This window comes from Electrophorus electricus, chromosome 15, assembly GCF_041902795.1.
Source record: "Electrophorus electricus isolate QZ-2024a chromosome 15, ASM4190279v1, whole genome shotgun sequence".
Lineage (NCBI taxonomy): Eukaryota > Metazoa > Chordata > Actinopteri > Gymnotiformes > Gymnotidae > Electrophorus > Electrophorus electricus.
Window position 1 is genome coordinate 17717543 of NC_137511.1, and position 13915 is coordinate 17731457.

The following is a 13915-nucleotide window of genomic DNA, read 5'->3' on the forward strand; positions in this document are numbered from 1 at the left end:
GCGATCAAAAGGCGGCAGTGCTGTGGAAGGATCTGGCCCCACCGAGCTGATCCCGCCGGGCAGGCGTCCCCTGAGCTCCTGCTGTTCCCGTGGTTTTCGGTGGAGCTCGGGTGGCGCGCTCCATGCGTCAGAACATGGAAGATTTAGTTTTATCGGCTTTTTGATTCGATATTCTAGGTTCTGCCCCCTTTCCTTTTTTTGGATCCATAATTTGTTTTAGAATTTTTCAAGTCCATGCCAGTGGCTAGTTCATTTAACTTTTAAGAGTTTTTTTTTTTAATTGTTTGTTTGTTTTAAGGATGGCTTTTTGATCACGTGATATTTTAATTTGTAAGATATTATTTGAACATTTTTTGAAAGTTTATTTAAATTAATGGCGTCTCACTGAAAAACAAAAGGTGTATAGTTGCTCTCAATCCAAAGAAAAATGTTTTTAAAAAACAAAGAAATTTGCTGTAGTTGTGTGAAACCAATAGTAGAATGTCCACAAAAATAAAGAATGTCGCCCACACACTGCCAAAAGGTCAGGAAAATCCAGCAGATGTTTTGATACATTTTATGTACTTAGTATGACCCGAATCCAACCAGTGAAGCTGAGCTCTGACGATAGCATGTAAGTTGAAATGTTTGCTCCTGCCTCACTGGTCGGATTCAGCTCATATTAATGGAATAAAACTGATCCAATAATGGCTTGCGATGTCCAAAAACATGCCATTGAACGTCTTACTGACCACAAATATCTATATTAGGTTGTTGGGGTTTCCATTAAGTGGTCAGCCAAATATCTTTAAGTTCAACAGATATATGTGACTTCATCTCGGCTAACACAAGCCTATTCACATCGTAACTTCTCTTTAGCTTGAAAACAGTGAGCTTGTAAAGAGGTAGTTGGCTCAAACCAAATGTGATAAATTCACAAAATGATGTACAGATTTATAAGCAAGAGAGTAAAATGCTTTAGTGCTAACCGGCATATTTCTGTGATGCCATGTGCTATAACAACGTGGGCAGGATATTTGGTGGGGTTGTTGGCCAGGGTGTGGTAGTCTAGACCCCGTGGGGGTTGGACATTGGTGACTTTACTGCTTAGACAGTCCAGATCCAATTCAGAACTTCATTGAGTTTTCTTGTGTAATAGCACAGAAGAAGCACTAAGCACCCCTACCTTCTGTGCTACGTTGTCTGTAGTTTTTCTTCACTTGATTCATATGTAAGATGCAGGCTCCGCTCTGCCCTCTGTTGGACACTGTGAAAATGTGAATGAGTTAATTCATATCACATTGGTCTTATAAGAACATAGAACATTTGAAATAAGCTAAACTTCTTATATTAAAAATGTTTACTATAAAAAAAAAAAACATGACTGTATTGATATTCAGACATTTGGACCCATCCCTAGTTTGTTTGTACCCTAACTGACCGTTCTAAAAGAGATTGGCTCATTACCAAAACTACACATTTAATTAGTCAAGAAGAGGCTGCTGCTGCTTCCCGGAGCTGAGGGGACGGGAGGTCTTATATTGCAGAGTGTCACCTGTGGGGAAACTATGTGCTACGACTACTCGCACACCTAAGATTCCCTTCCTTTCTCTCTCTCGCTCGGGCAGTGCCATTATTGTCTGAACTGCTGTGTCTCCTGTTTCCTTTGCTTTGGCTAATCATGAGAGGAAATTTTTACAGGATTCCATAAACAGGAGAAATGAAATCCTGCTGTCACTAGCTCCTTATTGATTAAGTCTCTGTTATTCTGCTTTAATGAGTCCCACACCTTCTAAATTAGACCCTCTTCTGGTGTGCAATAAACAACTTATAATTACTTGGAAAAACTGAAGCTTCATTGCCTTTATTTAAAGCTCAGCTGGTGTTCTGTAGGGAGATAAAACTCTGTTTTGCTGATTTTCGTTGATGAATTGAACAGATTAGGTCAGACACACCTGCTATGCCGACACTCCAGAGGATGTTGCGCAGGAATGCGATAGATTTTCTTTTTTTTTTTTCCCCTCTATCCAAACTAGAATTTACAATTCCTTCCTCGTAGCTTGTCGGTAATGACTTTTATCATGTCACTTATCCGTCTGAGAAGCATGTTGGAGGTCTAACTGTGATTATATACGCGTTGGTATACTGACCGCATTTGTTACCACAGTGCTGATGGCGCACTTTCACTTTCTCTGGGTCTGGAAAATGACAGTTTTATTCAAACCACATTTTGGTTGATTTAATTAGAAAGGACTTGGAATGAAGGGGCTAATAGCTGTCTTTAGCAGGTGTTTTGGGTGCCGCTGGGAAAGCATCTTGTATTTGTGATTGTCATATATGCTGGAACAAATTGCTCATGCTGCTACTTTTTAGTTGCAACTGACGTTCAGCAGACTTTGCATTTTACTGTTATTCCACTTCTGACTTTTCAACTCCAACCTCTTCCTAATCTACCTGTACTTATGGCTCTTGTGTTGTTGGTCATTGTTGTAAAGATGTCTCTTTGACTTTGTTTTACTATATTTTCCATCTGCGCGTCTTTGTCTAGAGTATATCTGAATAAGGACCGCATTACGGTTAACGTGAATGAATCTGTGCTAAGTAAACCTCGCTCGTCTCTGCATGTGTCGCCAGCCTCAGCTTAATCTGTGTACGAAATCAAAGTGGAACTTCCACCTTTCATTTCCTATAGGCTCTTTCCTGCAAACTAGTGACTGTTCTCATCATGGTGTGTTGTGACATGTTTATATTATGGGAGCAACGCTTAGCGCAGTGGGAGGTGCTGTTTATCAAATAAAGAATTATGTTTGGGTTTTTGTCAGTCTAAGATTATCATATTTTCACAGGTTTAGGCTTTCCCAACATTTCCTTTTCGCCATTTTATAAGAGTAAGCCATCGGTAATAGCATAACAAGTAGTAGAGCCAGGTTGGGGGCTCTCAAATTTGCATATTCATGCATAATTATGCAATTCTTTCTAAAGGCAGTCATATATATGTGGCGAAGCCATGTTTAGTAATTTTAGAAATTGGGACTGAAACAATAAATCCATGTGTAACAAACAATTTATTAATAAACATGCATTATATTGACTTTAACTGCACCTTTTAGAGGTAGCCTATTTTAAGATGGGCTTTGGAAGACAGTTTACTGAGTGGTGAATATGTGCATATTCATAAGTAACTTATTTCAGTAATCTGTTTCAAATGATTATTCAGATATACAAATGCATTCCAAGTTTCAGAGGGCAATGATACAGCTACATTAAGAATTGATTCTAGTGTGTGTGTGTGTGTGTGTGTGTGTGTGTGTGTGTGTGTGTGTGTGTGTGTAGTGGACTTTGACTAAGCCGTGCACGTGTAGTGGCGAATGAACAAGCTTTGTGTGTGAGTGAGTGTGTGAGTGAGTGTGTGTGGTGGAGTTTGACCAAGCTGCTTTAGAGAGGTGGCTGTTTCTTTCAGAAGAAGGACAAGGCTGTTTGTTGTCTCTGTGTAGTCCTGCTCCAGCTAATGAAAAATGCCAAAGAATGTAAAGAGGAAGCTGATTGAGAGCCTGACACACACGCGCGTGCGCACAAACACACGCTCTCTCCCTTCCTCACCTTTCCTCTCTCCATCTCTGTCTCTTAGTCCCTGTTCACTCTCTGTTGTGTTCTTTGCTCTGCTAGGACAGGATTAATTTGTCTTCTCGAGCTGCTGTTTTCTTTGGGAAATAAAAGCTTGTGTTCTGGGGCATCCTGACTAGTGCCAGCAGCCATTAGAGCAGCACACACACACACACACACACACACACACACACAGAGACACAGTCATTATTTTGTGTGTGTACACATACGTCTGTGTAGGGGAAGGCTTTAATGGCCACATGGTTCAGGCACGCACGCACACACACACACAGATGCAGTATGTCATTTTCTGGAAATGTTATGGGGACTATATGGAAAGGGTGTGATGTATGTGCCTGTGGATTTGAAACTGGTGGGGGGGGGGGGGTACATTGCATGCCAGTTATCCAAATGCTGTATTTACACATGTTAATGTGTATATTATTTGTCGCCTTGAACAGTCTACCCCCATGGATGTGACCCAGTGCCACTGCCCACAGGGGGAGCCCCAGACACAAGAGCATCAAGACAAGGGCACTCAGACACCATGGAGGGTACAGACCGTGAGTACACACCCCGAGAGAACACCCGAGTATACACCCTGAGTATACATGTTACATTCTACTACCCTACATTCCCTGTGTAAAATTTATATATTAGCAAACTAATTGCAAACAAGCTGAGGGATGCACTGTTCATGTTTCCTGCATGTACTTAAATTTTATGTTCCTGAGTAGCTCAGTACTGATAGAAAGTAAACTTGCTGGTGTACTTAATTGCATTATTTAGCTAGTATATCAATACACCGAACACAAGTACACAAATTGGAACATAGCTGAGGTCTTTGTTTTCCTGTGTGGGCGGGGTTTTGGGTGAGGTCTATGTCTTCCTGTGTGGGTGGGGTTTGGGTGAGGTCTACGCCTTCCTGTGTGGGTGGGCTTTGGGTGAGGTCCCTGCCTTCCTGTGTGGGTGGGCTTTGGGTGAGGTCCCTGCCTTCCTGTGCGGGTGGGGTTTGGGTGAGGTCTACGCCTTCCTGTGTGGGTGGGCTTTGGGTGAGGTCCCTGCCTTCCTGTGTGGGTGGGCTTTGGGTGAGGTCTACGCCTTCCTGTGTGGGTGGGCTTTGGGTGAGGTCCCTGCCTTCCTGTGCGGGTGGGGTTTGGGTGAGGTCTACGCCTTCCTGTGCGGGTGGGGTTTGGGTGAGGTCTACGCCTTCCTGTGCGGGTGGGGTTTGGGTGAGGTCTACGCCTTCCTGTGCAGACGTCCTGCGTAGACGTGGAACCTGATAGAGGCTGGCCGTGTGTGATATAAACTGATAGAGGCTGGTAAAGTGCAACCATGGGTCTGCAGAGATCCACAGTGGCCCACGCCACTGGCAGGTGATGCAGCGCTGTTTGCAAGCGGCAGATAAAGACCTTCTCTTGGCTTACCCCCGGCAATAACATGGAAATTGCTTTGTGTTGGCCATCATCTCTCTCTCTCCCCCATCAGTCCGGCGGTGAGGCAAGGAGCAGCAGCATTGGGGATCGTATTGAGAAACGTGCGTGAAATACATCCGGCAATAGCCGATGCTGACGGCCGGTGCCCGGCGTCTGAGGGGCGGGGAAAATGAACAGCATGCAGGGGCAGTCCCAGTGTTTAATCCCACGGCCAGGGCGGCTGGCACACCGCCAAGCAGCTGGCCCTCGGCACAGGCATATATTCACCTTCATCTCCCGGTTGGGGAGGAAAGGCATCGTGGGTACATGGGTAGGGCTTGGGGGTGGGGACTTATAAACCTTTGACTGGCCTCACCTGAGCAAGGTAATAACAGGAGGGAGGGAAATGGAGAGAGAAAGTGATTCATGGGGAGAAGGAGAGAAACAGATTTTTAAAAATGTTAATATCCCTTTATTCTAATATAATTTAATCAGATGCGTGAGAAGTGAGAACTCAAGGTAATAACTGGAGGAGGGCGAGAGAGAAAGAGAGATGTGATATGCTTGTACAGAGATGAGCATCTTGGGAAGGAAAAAAAGCAGGCACAGAGAGAATGAGAAGACGAGGCGGTAGAAGAGAGACGAAGGGGGGCAGCCGGCGGAAGAGAGCAAGGCAAATGAAGAGAGACAGGAAGACGTGGCAGGACTTTGTGAACGAGGAAGCCATGCTGCTCGGCAGGCTGGGACAAGCAAGGAGAGTCACCTGGGCAGGGTGGGGAAAGCCTGGGGCTGATACTCTAATCGAATTTGCAAATGTCCTGTAGCGCTGTTCAGGGATGGACAGGATTCAAAGCGTGCACCTCCATCACATTCGTGACGGCTGCTGGCCACTTCTGAACGCTAACATCGTGAAGTAGCTGACGCTCTCACGTTCTGAGGGCTAATTGCCGCGTGTGATGGAGCTGACACGTTTACATTCGGAACGCTAACCACTGCAGGTGACGGAGCTGACACTTTCAAGCTTTGAAGGTTAAACGCCATGTGTGACGAAGCTGACACTTTCACACTCCGAGGGCTAACCACCACGTGTGACGGAGCTGACACGTTCACATTCTGAGGGCTATCCTCTGCATGTGACGGAGCTGACATTTTCACGTTCTGAAGGCTAACCGCAGCGTGTGACGGAGCTGACATTTTCACCGAATAGTGGGGACTCTGGATTTTGTGGCTGTTTTGGAGATAAGAGAGAAAGAGGCCTTGTGGAAGAGACATACACACACACACACACACACACACACACACACACGCACATACTCACATACACACACACACACACACACACACACACACACACAAAGATAGCGAGGTAATGACCACTCCCATATCTCCCTTTGTCTCTCTGTGTTTTATGAGGCTGGTTGAAACGCTGAAGGAGAGAAAATGAAATCGGCCCAGACCCAACTCTGCCTTTTGGTGTGTGAGCTACTGCGTGGGGTCTGCCCAGTGTCTAGACAAGCGAGCAGAGGAGACTTCAGTAGAGTGCCATCTCTGCCCTTCAGTGCTGTTTTTATCCACTCAGGAATGACCTTAACTCCACGGCAGTGCGAGGAGACATGGATTAGGGAGACTGTAATTAGATGTCATCTGGGTTTATATTCAAGCTAAAGTAGTCCAGTAGATGGCATATTTGTAGTTTCAGCTAGGATTTCCCCTCTCTGTAAAGACAGAAACCTGTGCTTAAAGAACATGTTGGTTATACTGAATGAAGAGTAACGCGGAAAATTCTGTTGCTAGCTCATTCCCATTGCTCTTCAGTCTTTGTTAGCCACTTTAGCACTAAGCAATGCGTTTGGCGAGCAACCCGTGCAGAGACGTTGCTGTTGGGTATCACAGAGTCGGTGCTGTATCTTAAACAAGTGCTGGGTAAGAGACCCTGATGGTTTGTACGGGAGAAGTGCAGAAGCACCCCTGTCAGTAACAGGCATGGTCTCGTCTCCTAAGAGCCACATGGTCCTGGATCTGCACCTGGGTCACCTCAGAAGGCCTTCATATGGATGGCACAGCACATGACTGGCTGATTGTGAAGTAGCTCTTCCTCATGTCCTCAGCTAAATCAGTCACTTTAAAACGGATTTTTGAGGAAGCTAAATGCCACGTTGAAGTTTGTCATATACAGAATTCTAATTATTGCCACCCTTAGCAAAGGTGATCACAAATGCCGTTGAAATGTTTTTTTGTTCGTGACCAACTGGATCTTTACTTCAAAATCTTCATGGTTAAAAATTCTTAGATATAGTTTAGTGAAAGTGACATCCTCAGGGACCTCTTTAAGGACGTTAACGGTTGATTCAGCTTCCCGTTTGACTGTTGAACAAAGCGAATATGAGGTGACACACACACACCACCTCTTACTCAGCTGCCACCACTGAGAAGATCTGAGAACACACTAAAACTAAAAGAAGACAAAGAGGTTGTTGAACTTCATAGATCAGTCAGGCCACATATGCAGGCAAAAAAACAACAACAAAAACATAAATATGAAGCCTCTAATCTGCTCCCACCACAAATGTAAGCATTGGAGTTAAACGTCAGTAGGATGGTCACCCAACTTATCTCTAGCGAAGGGATAAGAGGAGGGGAGAGGAGAGGACACACCCGCCACGGACAGGGCGGGTAAAAGAAGGCTGTTCATACAGAAAAGAGTCTTCCATGCTGTTTGTGAGAGTGTGAGGTTTACAAAGCCTCTAGGAACCACATTAGTGCCAGCACGTCACACACGCACGCTCTTACTAATAAACACGCGGCAATTGAGCTGACTCGGGGAGATGGTGCAGTGCACTGACGCACTCACACACCTGCCCTCCATCTCAAATCAAGCTCACGAACCGAACACTGAGCAGACCAGACAGAGCTGTAGGCATGCGCGCACATGCGCCTGTGTGTGGGGGTGCGTGTGAGTGTGTGTGGCTACATGCGTTTGTTTGTTTGTGTGCGGGTGGGTGGGTGTGTGTGTGTGTGTGTGTGTGTTTGAGTCCAGTCTCTCTCTCTCTCTCTCTCTCTCTCTCTCTCTCTCTCTGTGTGCAGGCCACGCCCCTCTCTTCTTTCCTCTCTCCCCAGCGTCTACAGCAGGGGACTCCGCAGCTGCGCGCACCCTTCCACCACCACCAGAGTGAGTCTTTTAACGCCCCTGCCCACCGCCCCGCCCAACACGTGTGCTGCCAGCCTGCGATCGTCCTCCGTCCGCACGTAGTCACCCCCCCCATCCACCCTGGCCACGCCCCTTTCCCCTCCATCCCTCCGTCCTCCAGTCTTTTCGTTGTGCTGGTCCGGTCGCTCCCCCCCCCCCTTCCGCCGCTATCCGTCCTCTCCCGGTCATTTCACCCCCTTCTCGTCAACGCGTTTTATTTTTATTTTCGTCTTTGTCCTCTTTCTTTCCGAGCCATAGACAGTTACCAGTGCCGTTCACCCGCTACGGAACAAACCAGGATCCTCCACACGGCTGGATCAGGACACCTCAGGGCAACGGGGCAATCAGGAACTAATGACAATAACGTGCCAATTCATCTCCTCAGTCACACAACTTTTAATGCTTTATTCGGTTAGAAAACAGATACACACCACCACCAAACAGACTCCAGCTACATTCACCTGCTCTCGCTTCTCCCAGCAGTCTTAAGTGGCTTCAGAAGGAGCAGATGTAATAGGTTTCATGAAATAATACATTAGAAAAATGAACCGAAAACTGCCCACCGTGCTCCCGCGCCCCAGGCTGATTTAGTCAGTATGGTTCCGTAAGGGAGGAAGCACGCCTGCGGGACTCTGATAGCGCTCGGCGGTGTTGCAAACGCTCTAATTCCTTTTACTCTGTGTGCGAGCGTGCGCGAGCGAGATGCACGGTCGCACACTAATTCTCCACAGTGCTGCCTACGAGACGGCCCGGCAGAGTTGCAGTACCACCCGCAGCCTCGCGGGGTGGGGGGGGCAGTATTGCGCTTCTCTCACTCCTGCACATGCCCGCACGTGTGCACTTAAGACGCGAACGCATGCGCTGCTCGTTTCCTGAAGCCCCAGAGGCAGTGTGAGAGGCCTTGAACCCACACACCTTAGGTGCTGGAGCGCTCAGGTGATGTTAGACTATGAGTCATTTACGAGTGGCGTGGCGGTGAGGTGGTCTCCCGCCTCTGGCCGCCGCCCCACTCTCTGGCCATGTCTTTTTTTGTTTCTTTCTTCCCACGTTTGTTTTTGTTTGCACCCTGGCATGCGATGCATGAAGCCTCAGGCACTGACATAGCAGCTGGAGGACACTGAACCACAGCGAGCACATGCTGAGCTTGTGACCAAACCGCATGAGAGAGAGTCGCGTGGGTGTTGTGCTTGTGGGTGGCGAGTGTGCGTGTGCGCGTGTGCGTGTGAGCGTGTCCCCTGACCACGGTCCATTCTTTCTTCCTTCCTTTTCTTCTCTCCTTCTTTCCCTCTGCCTCTCCCAAACTTCCTGCGGCACAGGAGTGGAGGAGCTAGTGCACTACATCAGAGATACAGCGTGGTACAGTACTGCCTGACTTCTCTCTAAAACATCCCGATTCACCCTCACGCTCACCGCATTACCCCTGCCCCACCTCTCTCTCTCTCTCTCTCTCTCTCTCTCTCTCTCTCTCTCTCTCTCTCTCTCCCCTTTTCATATGGACAGTCCATCCGTAACTGTCCAGCTGTTTTGAGTGTCTTTACCTCCCTGGACTGTATTCTTCCCCTCCTCCATCCAGTTTCTTCCTGTTCTGTCTCTCCCTGTACTGCTCCTCTCCCACCCTGCTTATCCCCTTTACCATCCCACCACCTCGTTCCTGCTCTGTTTTATAGATTTCAAATGCAACAGGTGGCAATGCAAACGTTTGTCTAATGTATAAGTAGGCAATTAGATTCTTCTTTTGAGGAACTGAAAGTGGTTCTTGTTAAATTCTGGGGCAAGGGCAGCACTTGCTTGCTGTGTCGTTAAGCTGTTCATTTTGCAACGCCGCCTCCCTGGTGTGTCGCGTGCGTGAAATGGCCGAATGCAAATAGGACGCAATGAGCCAGAGTACTTGAAACAGATCAGCGTACCTGACAATATGGCAGCACCAATCACAGTGCAGCGTGGAACGACATCACCTCCCCGTCCCCTACAGAGAGGAGCTCTCCGAGAGAGCCGCTGCCATGGACCAAGTGGTCATCCCGGAAACCGAGATCGCGGAGGCGCTTTTATAAGCACGTGGTAGAAACGTCCCGAAAACGTCACAGGTGTCTCATCCAATTTAGACTTACCCAGACGCTGCCGGTCCACAAAGGTTGTTCGCAAAGTGGTCCAGTGGTGTGACCTGGCAGCATGTGTGGCCCTTGACCCCGCCCCTGATTGCCTCTGTAGTCATGGCGATGACATCAGCGCGATGGCACCTCTTCAGCACGGGAGCAGACGACGCGCCACTCATGTTAAAATCGACTTTAATCACTCGTGGCTGGCTCGTCAATGGCTCAGAGGAAGTGGCTTTGATTGCTGTGTTTTTATTGTTATTCTAATTATTATTTAAAGTGTTGCACACTTGCGGAAATTGCCAGAGGGGCTGCATTGCCATTATTCGGATGTGTGTTTGCAGTCAATTTAGATGGTAGTGAATTAAACCGAAATTAGCTCGCAGCCAGGGGAGAGCGTGCATCGGGGGTGGGTGGTGAGCAGGGTTGAGTGGGTGATGTCACTTGTGAGCGCATGCCTACCAGGGCTTTTTGGATATCACGAACTCTCCCTTCTTGGACTTTATGTGGATTATCAATCATACTGTTGTCTCTGTCACACCGCCTCCACTGTTTCCTGTCTCTCTCCTTCCTCTCGGTCTTCCTGTCTGTCTTTGTTTGTTTAGCTCTTTTTTCTGTCACACTGTCCTTCCGGATCTCTGTCACTCTTCATGTCATTTCAACAAATCATTTCTTAGCGTAACCTGTAGATTTCCCCGGCTCGCTCACTCTCTCCCTTTCAGTCTTTCCCTACCTCCTCGTCAAGAACGGCATGTTACATTTTGTCAGCCAGTCGGTTCCTAATCCCGGACGAGCTGCCACTAATTATTGATGAAGCAGCAGCTCGAGGCCAGCGCCCTTCCCGGTTGCGGCGTGCACTCCGAACAAAAGCTTCCCTGAAGGAGCCATGCTTCGGCCACAGAGGCCTGGGCCGAGGAACGTGGTCCCCCCCCCCCCCCCCGCCCCCTCGACTCCTCTCCTCTCCTCTCCCTCTTCCGGAGTTATTCTCTCTTTCTCTCTCGTTGAATCCATGAGTGAGGAGGGAAAAAACAACAACAACAACCCAGCAACAACAAAGAATGTATTTTTGAAGACATAGCCAGAGGCCAGGGGCAAATATTGACAGGCAGGGAGGGAGATGCATTGTTTGACGTGGCCAGCATTATGAAAAGGTGCTGGGGTTTCTTACCGAGGGTGCAAGTAAGTGGTTGTTGTTACCAGCCGTGACCAATAGGTGGAGCTGTGGGCCAGGAGATTTGCCCCTCGACTGTGCCCCACAGGTGAGGGGCGCGTCGAGCTTTGTCCAGCCTGCTCTGTCTGACCTGCTGTGCCACCACGGCTCCAAGCCGCTGGCTTCCACAGGGCATTGCCAAATCTGGTTTTAAAGCGCCATCTGTAGATTACCACAGCTTGTAATCCATTTCGGGCCACGTTGGAAAGAGTTGCACCATGGTTACGGATTGGGCGGCTCTCCCCAGTGAGCGCTATGTGTTTCGAGACCTGTTCTGTGTTTTGTTTCGATCCGAAGCCCTCCCGGCGAAGGCAGCGGTGTTTAATCCCAGTTCTGCCGTGTTATCCCTTCGGTCAGACCTCAAAGCAACAGGGGTGGCCGCGCTAACGAAACGGCAGAGTGCACATCAAAGGCAGGCCTCCGCAAAGGCCCAGCGCAAACCCACAAGCTCCTGCCAGAAATAACTCGACTAATTCGGAATAATTCCAGTCGAGGCAGGTGAGGGGGCGGGCCGTGTGTGGCGCCTGCGTCGGACCAGCCAGGCACTGGGATGATCCGGCGCGGGTTTTGCAGACGGCACACATCAGTCGCGAGCGAGATTTGGCACCGTGGCACGCCGGCTTTATTTTGGAGCGGCGCACAATGTCGGGCGCACTGGATCAGGTCTTGAGCGCGCGCTCACACCATCGTGTGCATGTGCAGTGGAGATTGCCTTGCAGCTGTGTTTGCTTATAATTGAATAAAGTAGAATGAAGGAGGGATACACGTCCTGCTGTAGAACCATGCTGTGACTCGCTAATCAGGTGAATGCAGTTTCCCAGGCGCTTGCTGCTTGTAGTGTTCTCGGAGGCGTATCAGAGCTGACTTGTCAAGCCTCCACATTAATGTTATTCCTTTCCTCCTTCAGCCTCAGATACTACAGCTTGCCCCAGAGTCTCCCAGCAGACACCAGGAGCTGGAAACGCTGTCAAGCCCGGTCCCCACCGGGGCCCCCAGTGACCGCGTGGATGCCCAGCCTGGTGACGGTTCCGTGAGGCCCCAGCCCTGTACTCTGGTCCTGCCTGCCTCCTCCGTCAGTAACGCTGTCGTCCTGTCTGCTGTTCCCGCCAACGCTGTCGCGCCCGCCACCGCGCCTACCGCCGCTATCGCTGCCTCCAGCTCGACGCGGGACTCCGGTCCGGACGGGCTCCGCCTGCTGCTCCACACGCACCTCCGAATCGGGGACCTGCGCAGCGCCGCGGTCCGCGGCCCGCGCGGGCGGAAGCCGCGACCCGACGACCCTCACCCGTCGCGGTCGTTCATCTGCGCCCAGAGAACGGCCACCCCGCAGGGCGCCCGGGTCAGCGCCCGGATCGGCCTGGGCCGAGAGTCGCCGGGCGGGGCTCCGCCCTGGCCTAGACGCCTCCCGCCTCCGTCGCGAGGCCTCCCCTGCATCATCTCGGCCCCGCAGGCTGCCACCCTCGGTGCCCGGCCACCGCCCGCTGCTCCCGCCCGCGTCCTCGGGGACGCTTCCACTACCAGAGACACCGAGCCCGGTTCAGGCCGAGCAAGCGAGCTACCCCGACCCTGCTTCTCACGCCTCCGCACGCCAAAGAGCCACTGACGCCCCACACCTTCCTCTGCTCTCTTCTCCTCCTCCACAAGCGGACCCGGCCCCAAACACACACACCCCCTCTCGGTGTTGCTGATACTGTGTAACACAACCCCCCCCCCCCCCCCCCCCCCCCCCCCGTCGACAGTTGTGGGGTGCGTTTGCTGTGTTTGATCTGCCTGAGCTCTCTAAATAAGACATGCACTCAAGGTCACCTGTCAAGTTGCCCACGTTATCTAGCACATCAGGAAAGCCTCAGATGCGTAAAAAACAAAAAAGAAACGCAAAATGGCTCCAGTGCAAAATCCGATCATTGTGTATTCCACTGACTTTCCTACTGTTTCTGCCACGTGAAATCTAAATACATTTTTTTCCCCAAAAAGAAAAGAAAATGCTATTTATAAATGTAATACGTTTTGAGTGTGGAAAGCTGTTGACAAGAACTTTTTCCTTTTGCTCTGCTAATACACTACAAAGAACAACTGGAAGGCAGTTGTGACAGCTGAAAAGCAGACACACAAAGACACTGATTGCTGGTGAGCCGCGTTTCTCTGCCAACGCAGACTCGGTTCGACGTTAACAGAACCCTGCTCTGGGTAGCCCAGACTGACCCCACTTCATTCCTCGTGTTTCTCACTAATGCGCCGGGGCGATCGCGCTGGAAGGCCTACCGGACTTAAGCCCACACCGGATGACTGAGAGAGTCCTGAGGGCTCTCTCCTTGTCAGCTGCGTGTTCTGAATGAAGGTCGGACTCCGTGCGTCGACCGCAGGACCCGCTGTCCTGTTTAGAGCCCGGCTTGGGAGCCAAAGGTGGCGCCTGCTTTGTCCAAGCTTT

General features: G+C 49.7%; 1 protein-coding gene across 4 annotated transcripts in view; it reads left to right on the forward strand.

The window, feature by feature from the left end:
* ccser2b (coiled-coil serine-rich protein 2b) overlaps nucleotides 1–13208 on the forward strand; it is a 39142-nt gene extending 25934 nt beyond the window's left edge. For 2 of the 4 annotated variants that reach the window (XM_081697333.1, XM_081697334.1), the window contains exons 9-10: nucleotides 4044–4145; nucleotides 12395–13208. In XM_081697333.1, the coding sequence (XP_081553459.1) occupies nucleotides 4044–4145; nucleotides 12395–13090 (798 nt within the window). In that variant the 3' untranslated portion in view covers nucleotides 13091–13208. Of the gene's footprint in view, nucleotides 1–4043; nucleotides 4146–8081; nucleotides 8167–9500; nucleotides 9541–12394 lie in introns of all 4 variants that reach the window. The other 2 variants (XM_035533780.2, XM_035533781.2) reach the window with 2 other exon arrangements.
* Nucleotides 13209–13915: the final 707 nt, after the last annotated feature.